Source organism: Hordeum vulgare, chromosome 5H (assembly GCF_904849725.1).
Source record: "Hordeum vulgare subsp. vulgare chromosome 5H, MorexV3_pseudomolecules_assembly, whole genome shotgun sequence".
NCBI classification, from domain to species: Eukaryota; Viridiplantae; Streptophyta; class Magnoliopsida; order Poales; family Poaceae; genus Hordeum; species Hordeum vulgare.
This window is the reverse complement of record NC_058522.1, coordinates 284,726,569-284,749,918: the sequence shown is the minus strand read 5'-3', so window position 1 is coordinate 284,749,918 and position 23,350 is coordinate 284,726,569. Positions and strand designations below refer to the sequence as shown.

Below are 23,350 nucleotides of genomic sequence, written 5' to 3'. Positions count from 1 at the left end.
AGGTACACGACGGAGGTCATGCCGAACGAGCACTTCGAGCGCTTGAGGTGAAGACGATGCGCTCGAAGCTCGTTGAAGATGATGGCCACATGTTGTAGATGCTCGGCCCAAGATGCACTGTAGATGAGAATGTCATCAAAGAAAACAAGCACAAAGCGGCGCAAGTATGGGCTGAGCACGTCGTTCATCAGGGCCTGGAAGGTCGCCGGCGCGTTGGAGAGGCCGAACGGCATCACCAGGAACTCGAAGTGGCCATGGTGAGTGCGGAACGCCGTCTTCTCGATGTCGTCAGGGTGCATGCGCACCTGATGGTAGCCCGAGCGAAGGTCGAGCTTGGTAAAGAAGCGCGCTCCGTGTAGCTCGTCCAAGAGCTCATCCACGACGGGGATGGGGAACTTGTCCTTGGACGTCAGGGCGTTGAGGGCGCGGTAGTCGATGCAGAAGCGCCATGTGCCGTCGGACATGCGCACAAGGAGCACCGGGGCGGAGAACGGCGATGTCGAAATCCGGATGATGCCCTGCGCGAGCATGACCGCCACCTGACGCTCGAGCTCGTCTTTCTGCAGCTGAGGGTACCGGTACGAACGCACGGCTACAGGTGCCGTGTCCGGCAGCAGGTGGATGCGGTGGTCACAGGGCCACACGGGAGGGAGGCCCTGTGTCTCGTCGAAGATGTCGCTGTGCTGCTGCAGGAGGTCGGCCAGGAGGGGATGCGCCTCGTCCAGTGCGGACGCCATCAACTGGAGCTGTGGAGTTACGGCACCGGAGCCGCCGATGCCTGTCCACTGAACGCGACGGCCGCCCTCGCGCCAGAAGATGAGGGACAACACATCGAGGTCCCAAAGGATGGGGCCGAGAGTGGACAGGAAGTAGATGCCGAGGATGAAGTCGTAGCAGCCAAGGTCGATGCCGACGCAGTCGATGGAGAACGGCTCGTCGCCGATGAGGACGGGAACCTGCCGCGCCACCCCCTGGCAAGCAAGGCGGTCCCCGTTGGCGACGGTGACGCTGAACTTCTCCGAGCCCGCCGGTTGGAGTGCGAGGCGGCGCATGGCATCCCCAGACAGGAAGTTGTGCGTCGAACCCGTGTCCACGAGCGTGGTTAGACGCTCCCCGTTGATCGTCACCGGAAGCAGCATCGTCTTTGTCATCTTGATGCCAGCCATGGCATGAAGGGAGACGACGAAGGCGGTCGCGTCGACCAGCCCGTAGGTCGTGACGCCGGCCTCGGAGAGTGTGGTGGCGTCTAGCTCCGCGGTGAGGGCCTCCACCTCCGCGTTGTCGACGGTCTCCAAGTAGAACAGGCGGGCGCACGTATGACCCGGCGCATACGGCTCGTCGTAGTTGAAGCACAGGCCCTTGCGGCGCCGCTCGAGCTGCTCGGCCGACGTCAAGCGTCGGAAGGTGCGTGTCGGCGCGGGGGCAGCCGCTGTAGCGGCCGGCAGGGCGGGGCATGTCGGGGTGGCGGCCGCCGGGGCGGGACGGGTCGGGGAACGCGTGCCGTGGCCCGGGAACGCCTGCTGCAGGGCGTTGGCGCGCTGCTCGTACGCACGTGCGTAATACATGGCCGTCTGCAGGTCCTGGGGGTCGCGCATCTCGACGTCGATGCGGATGTGGTCGGGAAGGCCACCGACGAAGAGCTCGGCGCGTTGGCGAGCCGTGACATCAGGCGCATGGCAGGACAACGTCTGGAAGCGGTCGGCGAAGTCCTGCACCGAGGTGGTGAAGGGAAGGCGACCGAGCTCGGCCAAGCGGCTCCCACGTATGGGGGGGCGAACCGGAGGAGACACAGGTCGCGAAAGCGCTCCCATGAGGGCATCCCGCCCTCGTCCTGCTCGAGGGCGTAGTACCAAGTCTGGGCGGCGCCACGGAGGTGGTAGGAGGCGATCCAAGTGCGGTCGGACGCCATGGTCCGCTGCCCCCTGAAAAACTGGTCGCACTGATTGAGCTAGTTCAGGGGGTCGACGGTGCCGTCGTAGGTGGCGAACTCCAGCTTGGTGAAGCGGGGAAGCTGCTGCACGTGTGGCGAGGCCGCGTAGGTGCCCTCGTGACGGCCCAGCGCGGCGGAAGGGGAGTGTTGCGGCACCACGGAGCTCCCGGCGTACGGATCAGTGTACCCGCCGAACCCCCCGAAGGTGGGGGCGGGTGGCTGCAACACCGTCGGCTGTAGTGGCGCCGTCGTGTAGCTCGGCGTGTCCATCCACGTCGGTAGCGGGGACGGCGACGGCGGCCACCGGACCTGGGTGATCGGCAGGCCCTGGGGCACGACAGTCGCCGGGGGCAGTGGCGCGAAGGGCGCCGCCGGCGGGGGCGGTGGTGGCGGGGTTGTGTACGGAGCCTGGAGGAGAGTCCGGAGGTCCGAGACCGCCAGGTTGAGGTCGCGGATCGCCGAGGACATCTCCGCCAGGGAGAGGACGGGGCGGGTTCGGCCGCCAGGGCCGCGGGACCGGAGGCGGCCGGACCTGAGGTGGCCGGCGGCGTTGAGTGGTGCGGCGGCGGCGGCTGCTGTGAGGTGGCGGGGAAGGCGGTGGTGGCGGCGGCGGTGGTGGTGGGAAGGTCCGACAAACTCATCGGACCCAAGCTACTTGATACCAAATTGGTAGAGGCTAGTGTTCTACCAGGTCTCGGACGTAGATTGTTGGGGTGGAAGTGCGGGCTGCGAGGTTGGGAACGCCGGCGCCGGCGGTTGGGCGCCGTCGCGGCGAGAGAGAGAGAGAGAGAGAGGCGGCTAGGGTTTGGGGCTCTCGTCTCCTGAGGGAGACGACAACAGAATATACTGTTTATTGTCTGATTAATATCGAAGGGGTACATGTGTTTATAAAGGAGGACAGCCTCCACTAAACCCTAGATAACTTGGACTCTAATATAACTTGGACTCTAATATAACTTGGACTTCTAAGATAGGTAATATAACTTGGGCTAAGCCCGTAATTAACCCTGCCCATTGGGCCTCCTCCGTTGGTACGTTGTACCGGTCATAACAGATGTTGGAGCTAGTGCTTCCGTTATGCCCAAAAGAATGTATGATATGCTTGATTGGAAACCTTATGATCCATGTTCTTTTGGTGTTCGTCTTGTTGATTCTGCCATAAAGAAACCTTTAGGGAGAATTGATGATGTGCTTATTATTGTCAATGATAATTATGTGCCCGTTAATTTTCTTATTATGGACATTGAATGTGATCCTTCATGTCCAATTATTTTGGGACGTCCTTTTCTCCGCACTTTTGGTGATATCATTGACATGAAAGAGGGAATCATTAAACTCCGATCCCCCCTTAAAAAGGGAATGGAACACTTCCCTAGGAAGAAGATTAAGTTACCTTATGAGTCTGTTACTCGGGCAAGTTATTCTTTTGGAGTGGATAACACTTGATCTTCTCGCATTATGCCCAGCTCAAAGGCATAAAAGAAAGCGCTTGTTGGGAGGCAACCCAATTTATTTTTACTTTCAGTTTTAGTGGTCTTGATGCTTGTTACTACTGTAGCAACATCATTGTATCTTTATTTTTAAGCTTTGTACCAAGTTATAGCCTCTGATTGCAAGAAAGTTCAAAAATTGTGACATGTTGTCTAGAAACAGATTTTCTCTGCTTGACGGAAAAATTCGCCAAAGATCACCAGATCATCTTTTTGATCTGAATTTTTTTGACAGCGTGCTCCATATGATTGTCTTTCTGGCATATATTCTGAGGTTTCTGATTTGAGTTGCAGAAGTGCCCCGAATAAATTATTTACTACCTGTTGTTCTGTTTTTCACAGAATCTGCCATGTTTTGCGTTTTCATCATTTTGCAAATCCTAAGCTTACTTTTTATTTGCAAAAACCTTTTGTCAATCATGAGAAACAGTAGATTTTCATGAAAATATTTATTTCCAGCAGGTAATGAATTATTTTATTAAGGACACTAACCACTCTAATCAGCTTATGATGAGTTTCGTATGAAGGGAGTTTTCAAGTATGCGATGCGAGATGACGAAAGAAGATACAGGAGTGTCAAGCGCTCAAGCTTGGGCATGCCCCCATGCACCCGAAGAAATATTCAAGAGACTCAAGCGTCTAAGCTTGGGGATGCCCCTGTGCATCCCCTTCTCTATCAACAATCATCAGTTCGTTCATCTCCATGCTATATTTTTATCACTTCATATGTTATGTGCTATGCTTGGAGCGTCCCGCTCTTTACTTTTTAGTTTGTTTTGGTTTTGCTTGCTGTTCATAACAAGTCGGAACCCATCCCACCTTGTTTGGAAGAGAAACACGCTCCATGCCACTCTAGAACACAACATAGGTTTTCATGCTTATCCTTTTTGTGTGTTCCCTATCTTTACTTAGCTACTGTCATGCTTAGCTCTTAGTTTTCATGCTTATCTTTTTAAGAGATTTTATTTAGGTTGCTTTTGGAACTCTCTTGAGTTATCATGCTTATCTTGTTTAGAGAGTTGGCTCGGCGCACTGAGTTGTGTGTCTTGCATGAGTAGGTAAATGAGATTGCTATTTAAGTATAGTAATAACTTGCGATAGTTTTGAGGTATTGATTTGAGTAATGTTTGGACTATTGGTGCCAAGAGCTTGAGCCTATTAGTGATAGGTGTCGTATTTTGGGTAATTCGTGTGTTTTCAAAAACTAAAAATTAGTTGAGAACTCTAGCTACTAAATTGATCGCTAACCTCTGGAGGGGTTGGAATATATAGAGTACCCTCACGTTACCATGAGTCGAGGATGCGCAAGGATAACCAAACCCCCAAACACTTCTCCTCGAGGTACTTGTCTCTTTGTGAATTTCCTAACTAGATAGAGAGTTACCGATAATAAGTGTATGAGTTCTTCGGACTAATGTGAGTATTCGATTGTTGGCACTTCCACCATTCATATTTTGCTAGCCTCTTCGGTACCGTGCATTGCCCTTTCTCACATTGAGAGTTGGTGCAAACTCCACCGGTGCATCCAAACCCATGACATGATACGCTCTGCATACATAAGCCTCATCATATCTTTCCTCAAAACAGCCACCATACCTACCTATTAAGGCATTTCCATAGCCTTTTCGAGATACATTGCCATGCAACATCCACCATCTCATGACTTGATCTTCATGTCATACATGCTTTTGCTTGATCGAGGAGCCGCATGATAGTTGGGCCTTGCCCCAATTATTGCTACATGACGCGCTAGTATCATTGCATATCCTACTACACTGGCAGAGGCATACATTTGCATACATCATGATAGTTTTCACTTGTCATTATGTTGAGTACTTCTTATAAAGTGTGATGATCTTCTTTTTATTCATGTAAAACATAGAGTGTTGCCCTTAAGTGAGGAAAAGATCCCAAGGAGGACAAAACAAAAGATCCCAAAGAAGACAAATGAGAGATAAATAGAAAGAGCCAAAGAGGCCACACACAAAAAAAGAGAAGGGGGCAACACTACTATTCCTTTTGAAAGATCCACACTCGTACTCCATTGCTATATTTGTACTACATATATATTATCATTCGTGCATAACTATGTGGGGACCCTTACACTATAGAACTTGGTTTGCATATTCCAATGATGAGCCTCCTCAAATGAGCTCTAGGTCTTCATGAGCAAACAAGTTGGATGCACCCCCACTAGTTCCATTAGAGAGCTTACCTTAGCTCATATGTCCATCCGTTACATGGCAATCCCTACTCCTCACATCATATCTATCATTTGGCTTTCCCTCACCTATGGTTGTCCTCATTGATGTGAGCCTTTCACACCTTTTTGTCTTCCTTCCCCATCATTATTCTATTTGCTATCCTAAGTGCCAACATATCTTGCTTACGCTCATCCATTGCATGAGTGCTCAAAGTCGAAAGAGAGAGAATCATTTTGACTTGTGCCTGACAAGTGGTCTGGGGATGAGTCAAAATAAGATTCCAAAGGAAACCAAGTGTGAGGTTTAGTAGATTGAGTTCTCAATTAAAAAATATTTTATGATCTCAACCCATCTCCCACTTCTTGCACGCAAACACCATTTGGAGACATTCGAGTCACGGACAGCGAGAGCTCTTGCACCTTTATGTTCTTACTTTGCTAAACTCAATGCTAGATATAAACTCTTGCATGTTATTGTCTTGACTTGAATTGCATATCTCACTTGCTTTACTTTGAAGTTCTTATATGTGTGTTAGCATGTCACCACAAAAATTATTGTGTTATCATTTATCTACTCGAGGACGAGCAGAAATTAAGCTTGGGGTTGTTGATACGTCTCAAACGTATCTATAATTTCTGCTTGCTCCATGATCTTTTGGGTGACAATATTATATGTTTTGCTACACTTTTATATCATTTTACACATATTTGGACTAACCTACTAACTCAGTGCACCCAGTGCCACTTTCTGTCTGCAGATATCTATTTTGCAGGGGATTTTACCAAATTTTCCGGAAGCCGAAAAATTTCAGGAAAAATATATAAAAAATTAGCGTAACGGAAGCTTCCATATCACCGACGATGGGCCAGAGGGGGCAGGGGCCGTCCAAGCGACCCCCTGACGCGGCCTACCACTAGCCACGCCAGGAGGCCGCCTGGGTGGGTCCCACCTCCTCTGGTGCCCTCCTTTGGCCTATATTTACTCCTCCACGAGAAAACCTTCCATCAGATCCAGAATCGCAAATTCCTCCATCGTTCCGGCGTCGCAGCACTTCCGAGATCGGGAGCGTCAGGAGACCCCTTCCTGGCACCCTGCCAGAGGGAGGATTGACCTCCGAGAGCTTCTCCACCATCATGGACGCTTCCCGGACGTGTCGTGAGTAGTCCTCCTTGGACCATGAGTCCATGACTAGTAGCTATGTGATGTCTTCTCTCCAATCTTGTGCTTCAATGGTTAGTCCTTGTGAGCTACCCTACATGATCAAGGTAGCTATGTAATTCTCTTGCTATTGCTATGCTCGGTTTGTTGGGATCAGATGGATTATGAGATTATGTTTAGATTGTTATGAGTTATATATTTGATTATCTTTTTATATTATGTTCCTTAGTGATTCATCATGTTCTCCGTTGCTATTTATTGCTTTGGCCGAGTAGTAGATTGCAACTCCAAGAGGGAGCGTTATGCATGATTGTGGGTTCATGCCCCTTCATGTCTAGCTTGAGTGACAGAAACATGAGACTAGGGGATGTGTTGTTGCCACTAGGGAGAACACAACGGTGCTTGTGACCACGGTTGCAAGGATTGTTTGCCTTACGCATAGTTCGTTAATGCAATTGTCCGTTGCTTTGAGTTTATACTTTGGGTGGGGCTCGCAACTTAATACCGGTGAGATGTTCTTGATAGATATCTCAAGGTGGATGATTACTAAGTAGATGCTGATGAATAAACGGTCTACTTGTCTTGGCATACTATCCATTACTATTGAACCTCTAACTATCAAGTAGCATAATTAGCATTGCGGTGCGTTCATCATTCTGTCAATTGTCCAAGTGTGATTTGTTTACCCAAGCATAGTTGTTTATCGTCTTTTGGGAGAGAGACATCACTAGTGAACATCATGTGACTCCGGTCCATATCACCATCATTGTTTACACCTCCATCATTTACCGTTTTCATTTACTTTTCCGTTGCAATCACTATTACTTTCCCGCTTGTGTTTTGATCCTTTGCAAACGACAAGGCCGGAGAGATTGACAACCTCTCTGTACTCGTTGGGGGCAAAGTTATTTGTTGTGTGTGCAGGTCCACGTCTTCTGCTGACGAGGACAGGAGACACCTACTTGTTGCTCCTAGGAGTCCTCTTGGTTCGATAAACCTTACAGTCTCCGTGTAAGGGAAAACTTGCTGCTGACTACATCTCAACCTTCCACTTGGGGTAACCAACGGGGTGCGAGAAGTATATACATCATCTCGTCATCAAACGCTTATCTTCTACGAACATATTGTGCATAATTATACAAGCTGTCATCACCTCCCACAACTTCTTGGTGCTCCAAGTCCTAGCAACGTACTGAACAATGCCCCATCGCAAGTGCAAAACACAAAAGGCACGCTCAACGTCCTTCGTAGCACTCTCTTGCTATTGGGCAAATATTTTCCTGTTCTCTCCGACAGGGTCGGGGATTGTCTTTGCAATAGTGGTCCACTAAGGATAGATACTTTCACCTAGGTAGTATCATTTGTCGTAGTTGTGGTCATTGATGGTAACATTCACCGGTGGGATGTTGCCTTCCGCAAGCCTTGTAAACACCGGCTAGCGTTAAAGCACGTTGATATCATTATGTGATCCGGTCATGGCAAAGAAAGAGTATCAGATCCAGAGATCTTGTGAGGCCACGACCTTAAGTATGACAGTGCAAGCCCTGACATGGCCATGATACTTCCCTTGTCAAGCAGTAGGGTAGTTCTTCTTCCACTCTCAGTGCATGTAGTCTATGCTGCCAATCATTTCTGGGAACCACCTGCTGGCATTCATCACCAACAAGTGGGTTGTATCTTGAGGAGTCGGTTCTTTCAAGTACTCTGGCCCAAACACAACAATCACAGCCCTACAGAACATGTACATGGATTCTAGGTATGTAGACTCGCTCATACAGACGTACTCATCAATGAGATCACCGATCACTTCGTATGCAAGCATCTGAATGGCTGAAGTGCATTTCTGATAAGATGAGAAGCCAACCTTTCCAAGGGCATTCTCTTTGCGCCCGAAATAGTTGTCGTATCTAACCACCCCCTCTCTAATACGGTTGAAAACATGCCTAGCCATACGGAAACGCCGCCGAAATTCTTGATGTTTGAACAACGGGTTGGTTATGTCAAAGTAGTCCTTCCAAAGAAGGAAATGACCGCTCTCTCGGTTACAATTCAACGCCGGAAGGTGTCCCAGGATAATGCCACGGAACAACGATCGCTGGCTATTAAGGTGGTGATGGACCAACACGGCAACCAAGATTTCCTCGTCATCATCGGACGAGGAATCGTCGGAATCGCAAAGGAAATTGTGGAAAAAGAACTCGTCGGCTGAGTCCATTTTGTACCTTGGCAAACTGTCAAACAGTTTGCGGGCGTCGTCGAAGGAGCTGGCCGACGAAGAGACGCGTGCCTCCCTTGGACCAGGTGACTGGCCTGGAGAAGTCCCGTCGGCGAGACAATGGTGGCGGCAAGGTGGCAACGTTGGAGGGAGGTGTGTCGGCATTGGCAAATGGGCGGCGGCGATGACGCGGCGTAGGTGTTTCAGGGTTTGTTGTCGGTATGGGATGAGAGAGGATGGCCAATGTGCCACCGACTAGCGGGCCAGGCGAGGAGTAGGCGGGCGCCACACGCGTTCGTCTCGTGTCCGCGCCGACGCAAATCAGGCTCAAAAATAGGTCGACGGGCGGACGAAAAGCGGACACGCGTCTGTTTGGGTCGGCGCGTTGGGTCGACTTTTCTGTCCACCACGACCGGGTCGACTTTTTTGTCCGTCCCGACCATCATGGACGCACGCGCGGATGAAATGGATCGACGCATTGGAGTTGCGCTAAGGATTTGTAAATGAGGTGTGTGGTTCCAGTAACGGACAAATGAATAGTTATTCTTCACCCCATTTTATTTTAACATCAATGCATCGTAATTTTATGTTTCCTAAATTTTATTTTATTTAATAAGGAAAAACAGAATGTAAGAAAATATATAATCTTCGTAAAAAAATTGTTACGTAAAATTACGAACGTAAAAACAAAGTATAAAATATACATAAAATGTAATTTTTCTGGTCTTACGTAAAATTTATGGTCTTATATACAGAAAAAGACTGTATTTATTTTTTCTTATGCCAAATTTTACATAATGGATCAATATAAATGTAACTATTTATATTTCAAATGTAATTTATTTATAAAGAAAATCATAAGAATACCTTGGATGAAAAATAACTTATTCTGTACCTTGAATGATGAATAGTGTGTGTGTGTATATATGGGTTCAAATTTGCATGCTTGGGTTCTAGATGGATCTCAGATTGTGGGAACCTGGGAGCTAAATTGCAGAATTTATGCAAATAGACGCAAATCACCGGTAAAACAGGGCCAGAATCACTACTGGGCAACCAATGATGAATATTGAGCTACGAGCAGAAATATACTGGTACCCGTTTCTACGCCACCTTGATCACACAGAAGAGCAGAATCAAAGATTCTGAAATCTTGTATAATTATTTGTCAACTGTACGAGCACACCACCATTAAAAATGGTTGGGATAAAAAGAGGGAAAACAAACAAAGGGGGTGATCCTGTACTGCACACTTGCAGTAAATCTCTCTCTGAGTATACCACCTAAAATGATCCATGAACTATGTTTCATCCCAAGCTTATTGTCCCTCCAAAAACAAGCTATATTATAAGTATGTCTAGAGCTGTAAATTAACACCAAACAAACACCGCATTCTTCTCGGTTTTGCTAAATTCAATCAGCTACCTTTTCCCAAATGGGCAGGTAGAGGTAGAGCAGCCATAGCCAGAGTGAGGAGCAAGCGGAAACCTCATGTAGATCAAGGCGGGGCCTTGAATGCCTGCAGGACGAGTGAGAACCCCGGCGCCGCGCCCTCCTCCTCCAGCCACAGTCGGCTCTCCAGCGCGCTCCTTGCCCGGAGCATCACCACCGCGCACCCCGGCGGGTCCCGGAACCACCACCCGTGAAGGTCCCACATGACGTCCACCGGCGCGCCGTCGACGAACACCGTCTGATTGCCCCTGAAGTTCCACCGCAGCCGCTGCGCCTGCACCGCTCGCTTCCCGTCGACGCTGACCCACAGCTCCTCCCCTCCCCCGGAGCTCGTGGCGCAACCCACGCTGACCTCGTGCTCCGGCCCGCCTTCCGCGAAGCGCACGCTCGCGGTGTGCATTGCCGCCGGGTCGGCGACCACGACGCGCTCCCTGCGCGAGACCGGCAGGCACCGCGCCTTGGAGATCTGGCCCTCGAACTTGGTCTTGACGAATTCCGCGGCCAGGTCGCCCACCGCGAGCACAACCTCCGCGCCGGCCACGGCGACGACGAAGTAGCCATGGAGCGGCTCCGGCGACGCCCCGGGGTCGTACCGCGCCGCCGTGAGGTCCCAGAAAAGGGCGAGCAGGGAGGGCTCCGCATCCGCATCCGCATCGCCGCCGGCGTCCGCCAGAGTGAAGGAGCGGGTGCCCCTGCGCCTGCGAAGGAGAACGGAAGGCGCGGCGGCGGACGGAGAAAACGACAGTGTGGGGCCCACCGGGGAGTGCGCCCAGGTCAGGCGAAACAGAAGCGGCGGAGAAGGGGCGGCCGAGTTGAGGGGCGTGACGCGGTAGGACGCCGTGACGGCGAGGGTGGAGGCGGCGCCGGAGCCGGAGCCGGAGCCGGAGCCGGAGCCGCCGGCGGAGGTGAGGGTGGAGGAGGGGCTGGCGCAGGCGACGCGGACGGCGCCGTCGCCGATGCAAGAGGCGAAGTCGCGCATGGAGGACGGCAGCAGCAGGCTGGACGCGCTCACCATCTCCTCCTCCTCCTCGGGGAAGGAGATCTGCGGTGCGGGGTGCCGCGCCAGGAGCGAGGGAGGAGGCGGAGGGGAGGGAAGGGAGTTATGAGTGAGAAGGTGGTGGTGGGAGGTGGGGCTAACGGGGACGGGGAGATCGGGCTCCAACTCAACTCATAATGGCAACCCGGCGGCGAGGGTGGCACGCGCGCACAGCCAGCAGCGAACCGGTAACTGCCGGAGCGGGGGTGGCGAGGAGCAGCAGCAGCCAGCAGGAGGAGGAACCTTCCGCTTTAAGTCTGCTCGCCCGCCCGCGGATCTAGCCGTCTGATCAGGAAATGGAGCACACCAGCCGTCTCTATATTTAGAGATTTGTACAAAAAATGTGTGAAACTTTGTTCCACATAAAAAAAAACAAAATCTTTTGAATGGGTATCGGGTGAAAATTGAAAAAGGACAAGGTTTGTTTCAAACATTTTGAAATTCCGTCCAGTATATATGAATAAAAGTACCCCATACACGTGAGCATAGGCAGTTTGATTTCTTTAAACCATAACTAGCAAAAGGGCTAGTGCGTTGCAACAGAAAAAAGAAATATCACACGCTTTTAATTTATGAAAAATGACTTATTTATTAAGATTGCATCCTAGATAGTATTTTGATTAAATGTTTAATAGTAAAATAACATCATATTTAAATTCTCTATATTTTTTTAATCAAATTCCATATATAATATGTTAAATTTGGAGTTACGGTATAAAAGATATGAGTATTTTAAAAAACATTTAATATATACTACGGGTTTAATGTTAAAAACATCAGGGGGTTTTCTATAAAATAGCATGACAGACTAAGAATATCTATTTTCTTTATTAGTAGGTATAGATAGTCACATAATTTTCTTAGCAAAAAAATAATCATATGATTTGAAACACGATTGATAGTTTTTTTTAATACAGTACAGACTTAGATCCTCACATACACGCACATACATTTAGTTCTTGTGAACATAGTTTGTTTTACTCATGTGAGCACATGAGCCAATACAACTTAGGGTTGAGGAATTCGAAATATATATTTTCTAAAGGATATATGAGCCCAGCAATGTCATTAAGAAAAAACGAGTTTCCAATTAATGAGAAAAACGGGACATAAAAGCCATACAAGCATGATTAATAAAAAAGAGGAGAGATGGTCTGCTAAATATTGATTTCTCTCTTTTTAAATGGCTAGTTGAAGAGGATTGGATCCTTATTAAAGTAAGTATAATAGTGGACTTATAACCTATTTACATGGCATTTTTGTCTATGTGGAGGAAAGAGATATGAAAAAGTAAGAAGCATGTATTTTGATGCAAGAACCTAGGTATATGCGTACTCCTAACTGAATGCAATAAATACGAAGAAAAAGATAGAGAAGGAAAAAAGTCATATTATTATAACCAACATTATAACTAACCTTATTGTATGTGTGACTATAACGACTATATATGACATGACAATATCATATAGCCAATGGTTGGCTATGCTATTAATCATGCTCTTAAGGAAAACACACTATCTGATTCGATTGACGCCTTTTCAGAGTAGGGATCACACACTTTGATCATCAAAGAACAAGTGAGCATGATCGCTAAAGGAGGCTCTCATTTCATCCCTTTTTTAAAGAAATAAGAACATGATTAACCGACAAACGTCGCTTGGAATGATAATTGTGAACGTTTTCACTGCAATTTGTATTTGTAAATTTCAACATGCTTTTTCTTACCCCTTATTTTTACATGTGGGATGAAATGGTAAGAATTAATTAGACCACTAGTTAATGAGATCAACGGCTCAGATATATTCATATGACAAAGGGGTAAGCGGGAGCATGTTAAAACTGCTCGTTTGTATTGGCCATTAGTTGGCGGATTTGCCGTGCTTGCAAACTAAATTCGTTATCCGCACGATAATATACATGTTGGAGATATGCTCTAGAGGCAATCATGTGATAATTATATTTTCTTTGTATTCATGATTATTGTGTATTGTCCTTGAACATCACCACTGATATGTACCAATAACTATGTCACTTATTTATGAGATTATATATTATATGATGATTGTTCTAATAGTTTCTGGTTGTTAAGGTTATACGGACACATGGCCTATATTAGTATACGATTCAATTGATGACTATGTTTCACAAGTCACGTGCATAGATATGCTAAACTAATAATACAGACTCGGGGATTGAGCTTGCCGAGTCGGACATGCCCATTTTGAGCCACACCTAGATATTGTAATGTGTTAGTCTCAACTACAATGTATATGCCATATCCTAGACCTGAGGTCCTCGCATGTGTCAGTGTTAAACGACAGATCTCGAGTAGGGTCTTCAAACTGTGGATCTTGGATCGATGGGTAACAGGGGACAAATGAAATGGTAGTTACCCACGTTCGTCCGGGCCCTCCCGACAGAGGTAAAACCCTACGTCCTAATCTTGTTTATATTGATGGTGGAGTAACTAGTATAGAGTTGATCTACCTCGAGATCGAATGTTGTGGTCTAAACCCTAGGAATGATGATCTTAACTTGTCGTATGAACTAAAGCCCTCTGGTTTATATAGATATTGTTGGACAACGTCGCATGGGAAACAAAAAAAAATCTACGCGCACGAAGACCTATCATGGTGATGTCCATCTACAAGAGGGGATTTGGATCTACGTACCCTTGTAGATCGCACAGCAGGAAGCATTTAAGAAACGCGGTTGATGTAGTGGAACGTCCTCACGTCCCTCGATCCGTCCCGCGAACCGTTCCACGAACCGTCCCGCGATCCGTCCCACGATCCGCTCGGATCTAGTGCCGAACGGACGGCACCTCCGCATTCAGCACACGTACAGCTCGACGATGATCTCGGCCTTCTTGATCCAGCAAGAGAGACGGAGAGGTAGATGAGTTCTCCGGCAACGTAACGGCGCTCCGGAGGTTGGTGGTGATCTTATTCCAGCAGGGCTCCGCCCGAGCTCCGCAGAAACGCGATCTAGAGAAAAAACCGTGGAGGTATGTGGTCGGGCTGCCGTGGCAAAGTTGTCTCAAATCATCCCTAATACCTCAGTATATATAGGAGGGAGGGGTGGGGCCTTGCCTTGAGACTCAAGAGAGCCCCAAGGGGTCGGCCGAAGGGGGGGAGGAGGAATCCTCCTCCAATCCTAGTCCAACTAGGATTGGAAGGTGGAGTCCTTCCCTTCCTTCACACTTCCCCTTTTTTCTCTTTGATTTTCTTTATCTCCTGTGCAAGGGCCCTCTTGGGCTTGCCCACCAGCCCACTAAGGGCTGGTGCGGCACCCCTAAGGCCTATGGGATTCCCCCGGGTGGGCTGCCCCCCCCCCGGTGAACATCCGAAACCCATTCGTCACTCCCGATACATTCCCGGTAATGCCGAAAACTTTCCGATAATCAAATGAGGTCATCCTATATATCAATCTTCGTCTCCGGACCATTCTGGAAACCCTCGTGACGTCTGTGATCTTATCCGGGACTCCGAACAAAATTCGGCAACCAACCATATAACTCAAATACGCATAAAACAACGCCGAACCTTAAGTGTGCACACCGTGCGGGTTCGAGAACTATGTAGACATGACCCGAGGAACTCCTCGGTCAATATCCAATAGCTGGACCTGGATGCCCATATTGGATCCTACATATTCTACGAAGATCTTATCATTTGAACCTCACTGCCAAGGATTCATACAATCCTGTATGTCATTTCCTTTGTCCTTCGTTATGTTACTTGCCCGAGATTCGGTCGTCAGTATCCACATACCTATTTCAATCTCGTTTACCGACAAGTCTCTTTACTCGTTCCGTAATACAAGATCCCGTGACTTAAACTAAGTCACATTGCTTGCAAGGCTTGTGTATGATGTTGTATTACCGAGTGGGTCCCGAGATACCTCTCCGTTACACGGAGTGACAAATCCCAGTCTTGATCCATACTAACTCAACGGACACCTTCGGAGATACTTGTAGAGCATTTTTATAGTCACCCAGTTACGTTGTGACGTTTGATACACACAAAGCATTCCTCCGGTGCCAGTGAGTTATATGATCTCATGGTCATAGGAATAAATACTTGACACGTAGAAAACAGTAGCAACAAAATGACACGATCAACATGCTACGTCTATTAGTTTGGGTCTAGTCCATCACATGATTCACCGAATGATGTGATCGAGTTATCAAGCAACAACACCTTGTACATAGTCAGAAGACCCAGACTATCCTTGATCAACTGGCTAGCCAACTAGAGGCTTGCTAGGGAGAGTGTTTTGTCTATGTATCCACACATGTATCTAAGTCTTCATTCAATACAATTATAGCATGGATAATAAACGATTATCTTGATACAGGAATTATAATAACAACTTATTTATCATTGCCTCTAGGGCATAATTCCAACAGTCTCCCACTTGCACTAGAGTCAATAATCTAGTCCTCACATCGCCATGCGAATTACATTGTAATTAATCTAACACCCATACAGTTCTGGTGTTGATCATGCTTTGCCCGTGGAAGAGGTTTAGTCAGTGGGTCTGCCACATTCAGATCCGTGTGCACTTTGCATATATTCACGTCCTCCTCCTCGACGTAGTCGCGTATGAGGTTGAAGCGTCGTTTGATGTGTCTGGTCTTGTTGTGAAATCGTGGTTCCTTTGCTAAGGCAATGGCACCCGTGTTGTCACAAAACAGGGTTATTGGATTCATTGCGCTTGACACCACTCCAAGATCTGTCATGAACTGCTTCATCCATACACCCTCCTTGGCTGCCTCCGAGGCAGCCATGTACTCCGCTTCACATGTAGAATCAGCTATGGCGCTTTGCTTGGAACTGCACCAGCTTACCGCACCCCCATCGACGTAACCTTTTACGGCGAGCTCTTTGTCACCTCCATATACGAGAAACATCTCCTTAGTCCTTTGTAGGTACTTCAGGATATTCTTGACCGCCGTCCAGTGATCCACTCCTGGATTACTCTGGAACCTGCCTACCATACTTATGGCCAGGCTAACATCTGGTCTAGTGCACAACATTGTATACATGATAGAACCTATGGCTGAAGCATAGGGGACGGAACTCATTGTCTTTCTATCTTCCTCAGTTGCTGGGCACTGAGTTTTACTCAATTTTATACCTTGTAATACTGGCAAGAACCCTTTCTTGGACTGATCCATTTTGAACTTCTTCAAAACTTTATCAAGGTATGTGTTTTGTGAAAGTCCTATCATGCGTTTCGATCTATCCCTATAAATCTTAATGCCTAGAATGTAAGCAGCTTCTCCTAGGTCCTTCATAGAGAAAATTTTATTCAAGTAACCTTTTATGCTCGCCAAAAGCTCCACGTTGTTTCCAATCAGCAATATGTCATCCACATATAATATTAGAAACGCCACAGAGCTCCCACTCACTTTCTTGTAAATACAGGATTCTCCAACCACCTGTATAAACCCAAATGCTTTGATCACCTCATCAAAATGTTTATTCCAACTCCGAGATGCTTGCACCAGTCCATAAATGGATCGCTAGAGCTTGCACACTTTGTTAGCATTTTTAGGATCGACAAAACCTTCGGGTTGCATCATATACAACTCTTCCTTAAGGAAACCGTTAAGGAACGCCGTTTTGACATCCATCTGCCAGATTTCATAATCGAAAAATGCAGCTATTGCTAACATGATTCTGACGGACTTAAGCATCGCTACGGGTGAGAATGTCTCATCAAAGTCAATTCCTTGAACTTGTGAAAAACCCTTTGCCACAAGTCGAGCTTTATAAACGGTCACATTACCTTCAGCGTCCGTCTTCTTCTTAAAGATCCATTTGTTCTGAATGGCCTTGCGGCCTTCAGGTAGTACTTCCAAAGTCCACACTTTGTTCTCATACATAGATCCTATCTCGGAATTCATGGCTTCCAGCCATTTGTTGGAATCCGGGCCCACCATTGCTTCTTCATAATTCGCCGGCTCATTGTTGTCCAACAACATAATTGATAAGACGGGATTACCGTACCACTCTAGAGCAGTACACGATCTCGTCGACCTGCAAGGTCCGATAGGAACTTGATCCGGAGTTTCATGATCATCATCATTAACTTCCTCCTCAACCGGTATCGCAACGACAGGGGTTTCCCCTTGCCCTGCGCCACCATCCAGAGGGATGAGAGGTTCGACAACCTCATCAAGTTCTATCTTCCTCCCACTCAATTCTCTCGAGAGAAACTCCTTCTCGAGAAAAGCTCCGTTCTTAGCAACAAACACTTTGCCCTCGGATTTGAGATAGAAGGTATACCCAACTCTCTCTTTTGGGTAACCTACGAAGACGCACTTTTCCGCTTCGGGTTCCAGCTTTTCAGACTGAAGCTTTTTGACATAAGCATCACATCCCCAAACTTTAAGAAACGACAACTTTGGTCTTTTGCCATACCACAGTTCGTATGGGGTCGTCTCAACGGATTTTGATGGTGCCCTATTTAAAGTGAATGCAACTGTTTCTAATGCATAACCCCAAAACGATAACGGCAAATCGGTAAGAGACATCATAGATCGCACCATCTCTAATAAAGTACGATTACAATGTTCGGACACACCATTACGCTTGGTGTTCCATGCGGTGTCAACTGTGAAACAATTCCACATTGTCTTAAGTGAGCACCAAACTCGAAACTCGGATATTCACCCCCACGATGAGACCGTAGGAACTTGATCTTCTTGCTATGATGATTTTCAACTTCACTCTGAAATTGCTTAAAGTTCTCAAATGTTTCAGACTTGTGCTTCATCAAGTATACATAACCATATCTACTCAAATCGTCAGTGAAGGTGAGAAAATAACGATATTCGTCGCGTGCCTCCACACTCATCGGACCACACACATCGGTATGTATGATTTCCAACAAGTCACTTGCACGCTACATTGTTCCGGAGAACGGAGTTTTAGTCATCTTGCCCATGAGGCATGGTTCGCATGTGTCAAGTGAATCAAAGTCAAGTGACTCCAAAAGTCCATCGGTATGGAGTTTATTCATGCGCTTTACACCAATATGACCTAAGCGGCAGTGCCATAAAAACATGGCGCTATCATTGTTAACTCTAACTCTTTTGGTCTCAGTGTTATGTATATGTGTATTATAACTATCAAGATTCAATATGAAAAATCCTCTCACATTGGGTGCATGACCGTAAAAGATATTAATCATAGAAATAGAACAACCATTATTCTCTGACTTAAACGAGTAACCGTCTTGCAATAAACAAGATCCAGATATAATGTTCATGCTTAAAGCAGGCACTAAATAACATTTATTTAAGTTCATAACTAATCCCGATGGTAACTGAAGTGAAACTGTGCCGACGGCGATTGCATCAACCTTGGAACCATTTCCCACGTGCATCGTCACTTCATCTTTTGCCAGCCTTCGCTTATTCCGCAGTTCCAGTTTCGAGTTGCAAATATGAGCAACAGAACCGGTATCGAATACCCATGCACTACTATGAGAGCTGGTTAAGTACACATCAATAACATGTATATCAAATATACGTGATTTTTCTTTGGCCGGCTTCTTATCAGCCAGATACTTGGGGAAGTTGCGCTTGCAGTGACCCATACCCTTGCAATAATAGCACTCCGTTTTAGGCTTAGGTCCAGCTTTGGGTTTCTTCATCGGATTGGCAACATGCTTGCCACTCTTCCTCGAATTACCCTTCTTTCCTTTGCCGTTTCTCTTGAAACTAGTGGTCTTATTCACCATCAACACTTGGTGCTCTTTACGGAGTTCTGACTCTGTGACTTTCAGCATCGCGAATAACTCGCTGGGTGACTTGTTCATCCCTTGCATGTTATAGTTCAACACAAAGCCCTTATAGCTTGGCGGCAGTGATTGAAGAATTCTGTCAGTGATAGCCTCTTGCGGGAGTTCAATCCCTAGCTCAGCTAGACGGTTTGAGTACCCAGACATTTTGAGCACATGTTCATTGAAAGATGAATTCTACTCCATCTTGCAAGCATAGAATTTATCGGAGGTCTCATACCTCTCGATCCGGGCGTTCTTCTCAAAGATAAACTTCAACTCCTGGAACATCTCATATGCTCCATGATGATCAAAGCGACATTGAAGTCCCGGCTCTAACCCATACAAGACTGCACATTGAACTACTGAGTAGTCCTCCTTACGTGTTAACCAAGCGTTCTTAACATCTTGGTCAGCTGTGGCGGGTGGTTCATCTCCTAGCGTAGCATTAAGGACATAATCCTTCTTCTCAGCTTGGAGGAGCAACTTAAGATTACGAGCCCAGTCTACAAAGTTGCTTCCATCATCTTTCAACTTAGCTTTCTCTAGGAACGTATTAAAATTCAGGGTGACTGTCGCGTGATCCATTGATTTACAACACAAATATATTCAAAGTGGACTTAGACTATATTCAAGATAATTAGATTTTAACGAGTCAAATTACTTGCTAAACTCCCTCTCAAAAAGTACATCTCTCTAGTCATTTGAGTGGTTCATGATCGAGTTTCACTAGCTCAAGTCCGATCATCACGTGAGTTGAGGATAGTTTCAGTGGTAAGCATCCCTATGCTAATCATATCAACTATATGATTCATGATCGACCTTTCGGTCTCATGTGTTCCGAGGCCATATGTGCACATGCTAGGCTCGTCAAGCTTAACCCGAGTGTTCCGCGTGTGCAACTGTTTTGCACCCGTTGTATGTGAACGTTGAGTCTATCACACCCGATCATCGCGTGGTTCTCGTAACGACGAACTGTAGCAACGGTGCACAGTCAGGGAGAACACAATTTCGTCTTGAAATTTTAGTGAGAGGTCACCTCATAATGCTACCGTCGTTCTAAGGAAAAAAAGGTGCATAAAAGGATGAACATCACATGCAATTCATAAGTGACATGATATGGCCATCATGACGTGCTTCTTGATCTCCATCACCAAAGCACCGGCACGATCTTCTTGTCACCGGCGCCACACCATGATCTCCATCAACGTGTCGCCATCGGGGTTGTCATGCTACTCATGCTATTACTACTAAAGCTACATCCTAGCAATATAGTAAACGCATCTGCAAGCACAAACATTAGTTTTAAGACAACCCTATGGCTCCTACCAGTTGCCGTACCATCGACGTGCAAGTCGATATTAACTATTACAACATGATCATCTCATACATCCAATATATCACATCACATCGCCGGCCATATCACATCACAAGTATACCCTGCGAAAACAAGTTATACGTCCTCTAATTGTTGTTGCATGTTATACGTGGTGACCATGGGTATCTAGTAGGATCGCATCTTACTTACGCAAACACCACAACGGAGATGTATGAATTCCTATTTAACCTCATCCAAGGACCTCCTCGGTCAAATCTGATTCAACTAAAGTTGGAGAAATCGACACTCGCCAGTCATCTTTGAGCAACGGGGTTGCTCGTAGCGATGAAACCAGTCTCTCGTAAGCGTACGAGTAATGTCGGTCCGAGCCGCTTCGATCCAGCAATACCGCGGAATCAAGAAAAGACTAAGTGTCGGGACCCCGATCCTAAGTCAGAGGAATCCAGCCTGTAACACATCGCATCTCTTTGCGGTCTCACGCACGGTTAACTCCACGGTTGCAGCCTTACCTTAGCCGGGGCCGTTTGCGTCTTTTGACTCATGTATGCAATAGTGTCGCTAGCATTCCAATGTCAAAGAACCCGGATCGACAAGTCTAGTCACGAACCAAAGTGGCAGTACCGCACAAGGACAGGCATACATGACCCAACAAAGCAGGTGTCGGTCACCAGCGAGTGTAGACGAGTCGTAGCAAGCTACAGGGACTCCATTACATCGCGTGACATTTCCCCAGAGGGGACAGACACAGCAACTAAGAAAGACACATGCCGGTCAACCAATGTGTCCGGAGCAGTAGCGAACTACCATGGCTCGTTGGATCACAAAGGGGCATTTCCTTGTAAGGAGTGCTACTAAAGTTCACGACTAGGTAATCGAACCCCATACATATCAAGTACGACACACGTACGCATGGCATACCGATATGTATAGATACATCGATGGCATCACAACATAACCATAAACATACAAGCTTTATTTAAGAGGCTCGGAAGAGCCACACACATAATATTACACATTAAGGGTCTCACGACCCATAATAGCAGACATTCAGTTACAAGCCAGCAGAAGAGTTTAAAACTGTCTGAGTACAGACAGGGCAACTAGAAGGCACATGGCCTGACTATACTACAGACCCAACCTAGGGCCAGATCGTAGCTGGGACACAAGCTACTCGTCGTCGTTGATGTCTACGAAGAACCCTCCATTAGGGTCATTAGCAACCTCTGCAACATTTATTAAACAAACATGAGTACGGAGGTACTCAGCAATACTTTAGGATAACTAACTACTCATGCAATGTATCAACAAGGTATGGTGGGGTTTCATGCGGAAAGCCAGCATTTGACTCGTGGCTAGACAACTTGCATTTTTAAATAATTTTGACAACTTGATTTCTCGCACACGAGTCCACTAACACCACAACAATACACCATCGTGGAATCATCCCGTCTCCATACGGAGATGCCGTCCACGACACTCACGCTTATCTTGACAATTTTATGAATAGCCATTTAAGTTATCTATGAACAACATATGTCTCCAAGTAGTCCATATCCACGGACGCGGCTATTCGAATAGATCATAACCCTGCAGGGGTGTACTTCGTCACGCACGCTCTCGCCACTTATCGCCATGTGCTCTTCATGCACCTCAGCAACCTTCAAGCGGAAGCCTAGCGAGGGAGTCGGCCACGACCGTTAACCACACTAGTACCTAGTCCAGGTTTATCACCTATCTGAGAGTAACCCGTACGGAAGTCCGGCCGGGGTTTCTGCCACGGCCTCAAACGATGTGCGCAGGGTTCCCAAGCCCACCATCCGGGTGCCACTTGGTACACCGTTCCACTGCCTACCGCATCACAGCCCACCTCTCAGGTCAGCACCATGCACGGCCTCCAGCATGACTATAAACACCAGAGACTACTTGCAACTCCTGGACCGAGTACTAAGCAATTAATAAGTCGAGAGGGTCAATTAAGTATCCCAACGTGTGGTAGTATCTAGTCTTGGATTACATACACGGAACTCAGTTCCTAAGGACGGTTCCAATGAAACAACCCGCCATGTACTCCTACACAGCCTTTCACCGGTACCTTTACCAAATCAGGTTCAACACACAATCTTTGCTTACCGAACACATTCTCACAATTCTGTTCATCTCCCAGATGACAGACCATACACAACTCTAAGCATTGCATGCATAGCAGGATAAGGTACATCATGGCTCAAGCAACTACTAGGTATGCTAGGTTGCAAGGTTCGACTATTTACTGTGATAAGGATAGGTCATGCAAAGGAAGTGGGTTCAACTAACGTGGCAAAAGCAGTTGAAGCATTTGATCCCAATGGAATAAATAAGTGCAGGAGCAAGAACATGGGATTTATCGGGATGATCAAAAATGGTTTCTTGCCTTGTTGCTCAGAGGAGTGACAATATCCGTCCGACGGATATTCGGTGGAATCCGGGGGAGCGGAGCCTACCGAAAGGAATGGCAACAATCAATAACAAACATATGCAATCAAGATGATGCATGAGCATGGCATGACAATGCAAGGTGACAAACTAATATAGTTAGCATATTTTAGGTTTGAAGTTGATTTGAATCATATTCAAATATCACTTCAAACGAGGTATTCTCGGATACCGTTTTAATTGATTCGACCTGATGCTGAGATCAACTTGATGTTAACATGCATGGGATGAGATGTTAAGTTGCTGGTTTGGATTTAGAG

General features: G+C 47.0%; 1 protein-coding gene across 1 annotated transcript; it reads right to left on the bottom strand.

The window, feature by feature from the left end:
* Nucleotides 1–10,129: 10,129 nt before the first annotated feature.
* On the bottom strand, nt 10,130–11,773 carry LOC123395318. Its single transcript, XM_045090303.1, has one exon. It carries the CDS (start codon nt 11,462–11,464, stop codon nt 10,496–10,498), a length of 969 nt encoding a protein of 322 aa, XP_044946238.1. The 5' UTR covers nt 11,465–11,773; the 3' UTR covers nt 10,130–10,495.
* Nucleotides 11,774–23,350: the final 11,577 nt, after the last annotated feature.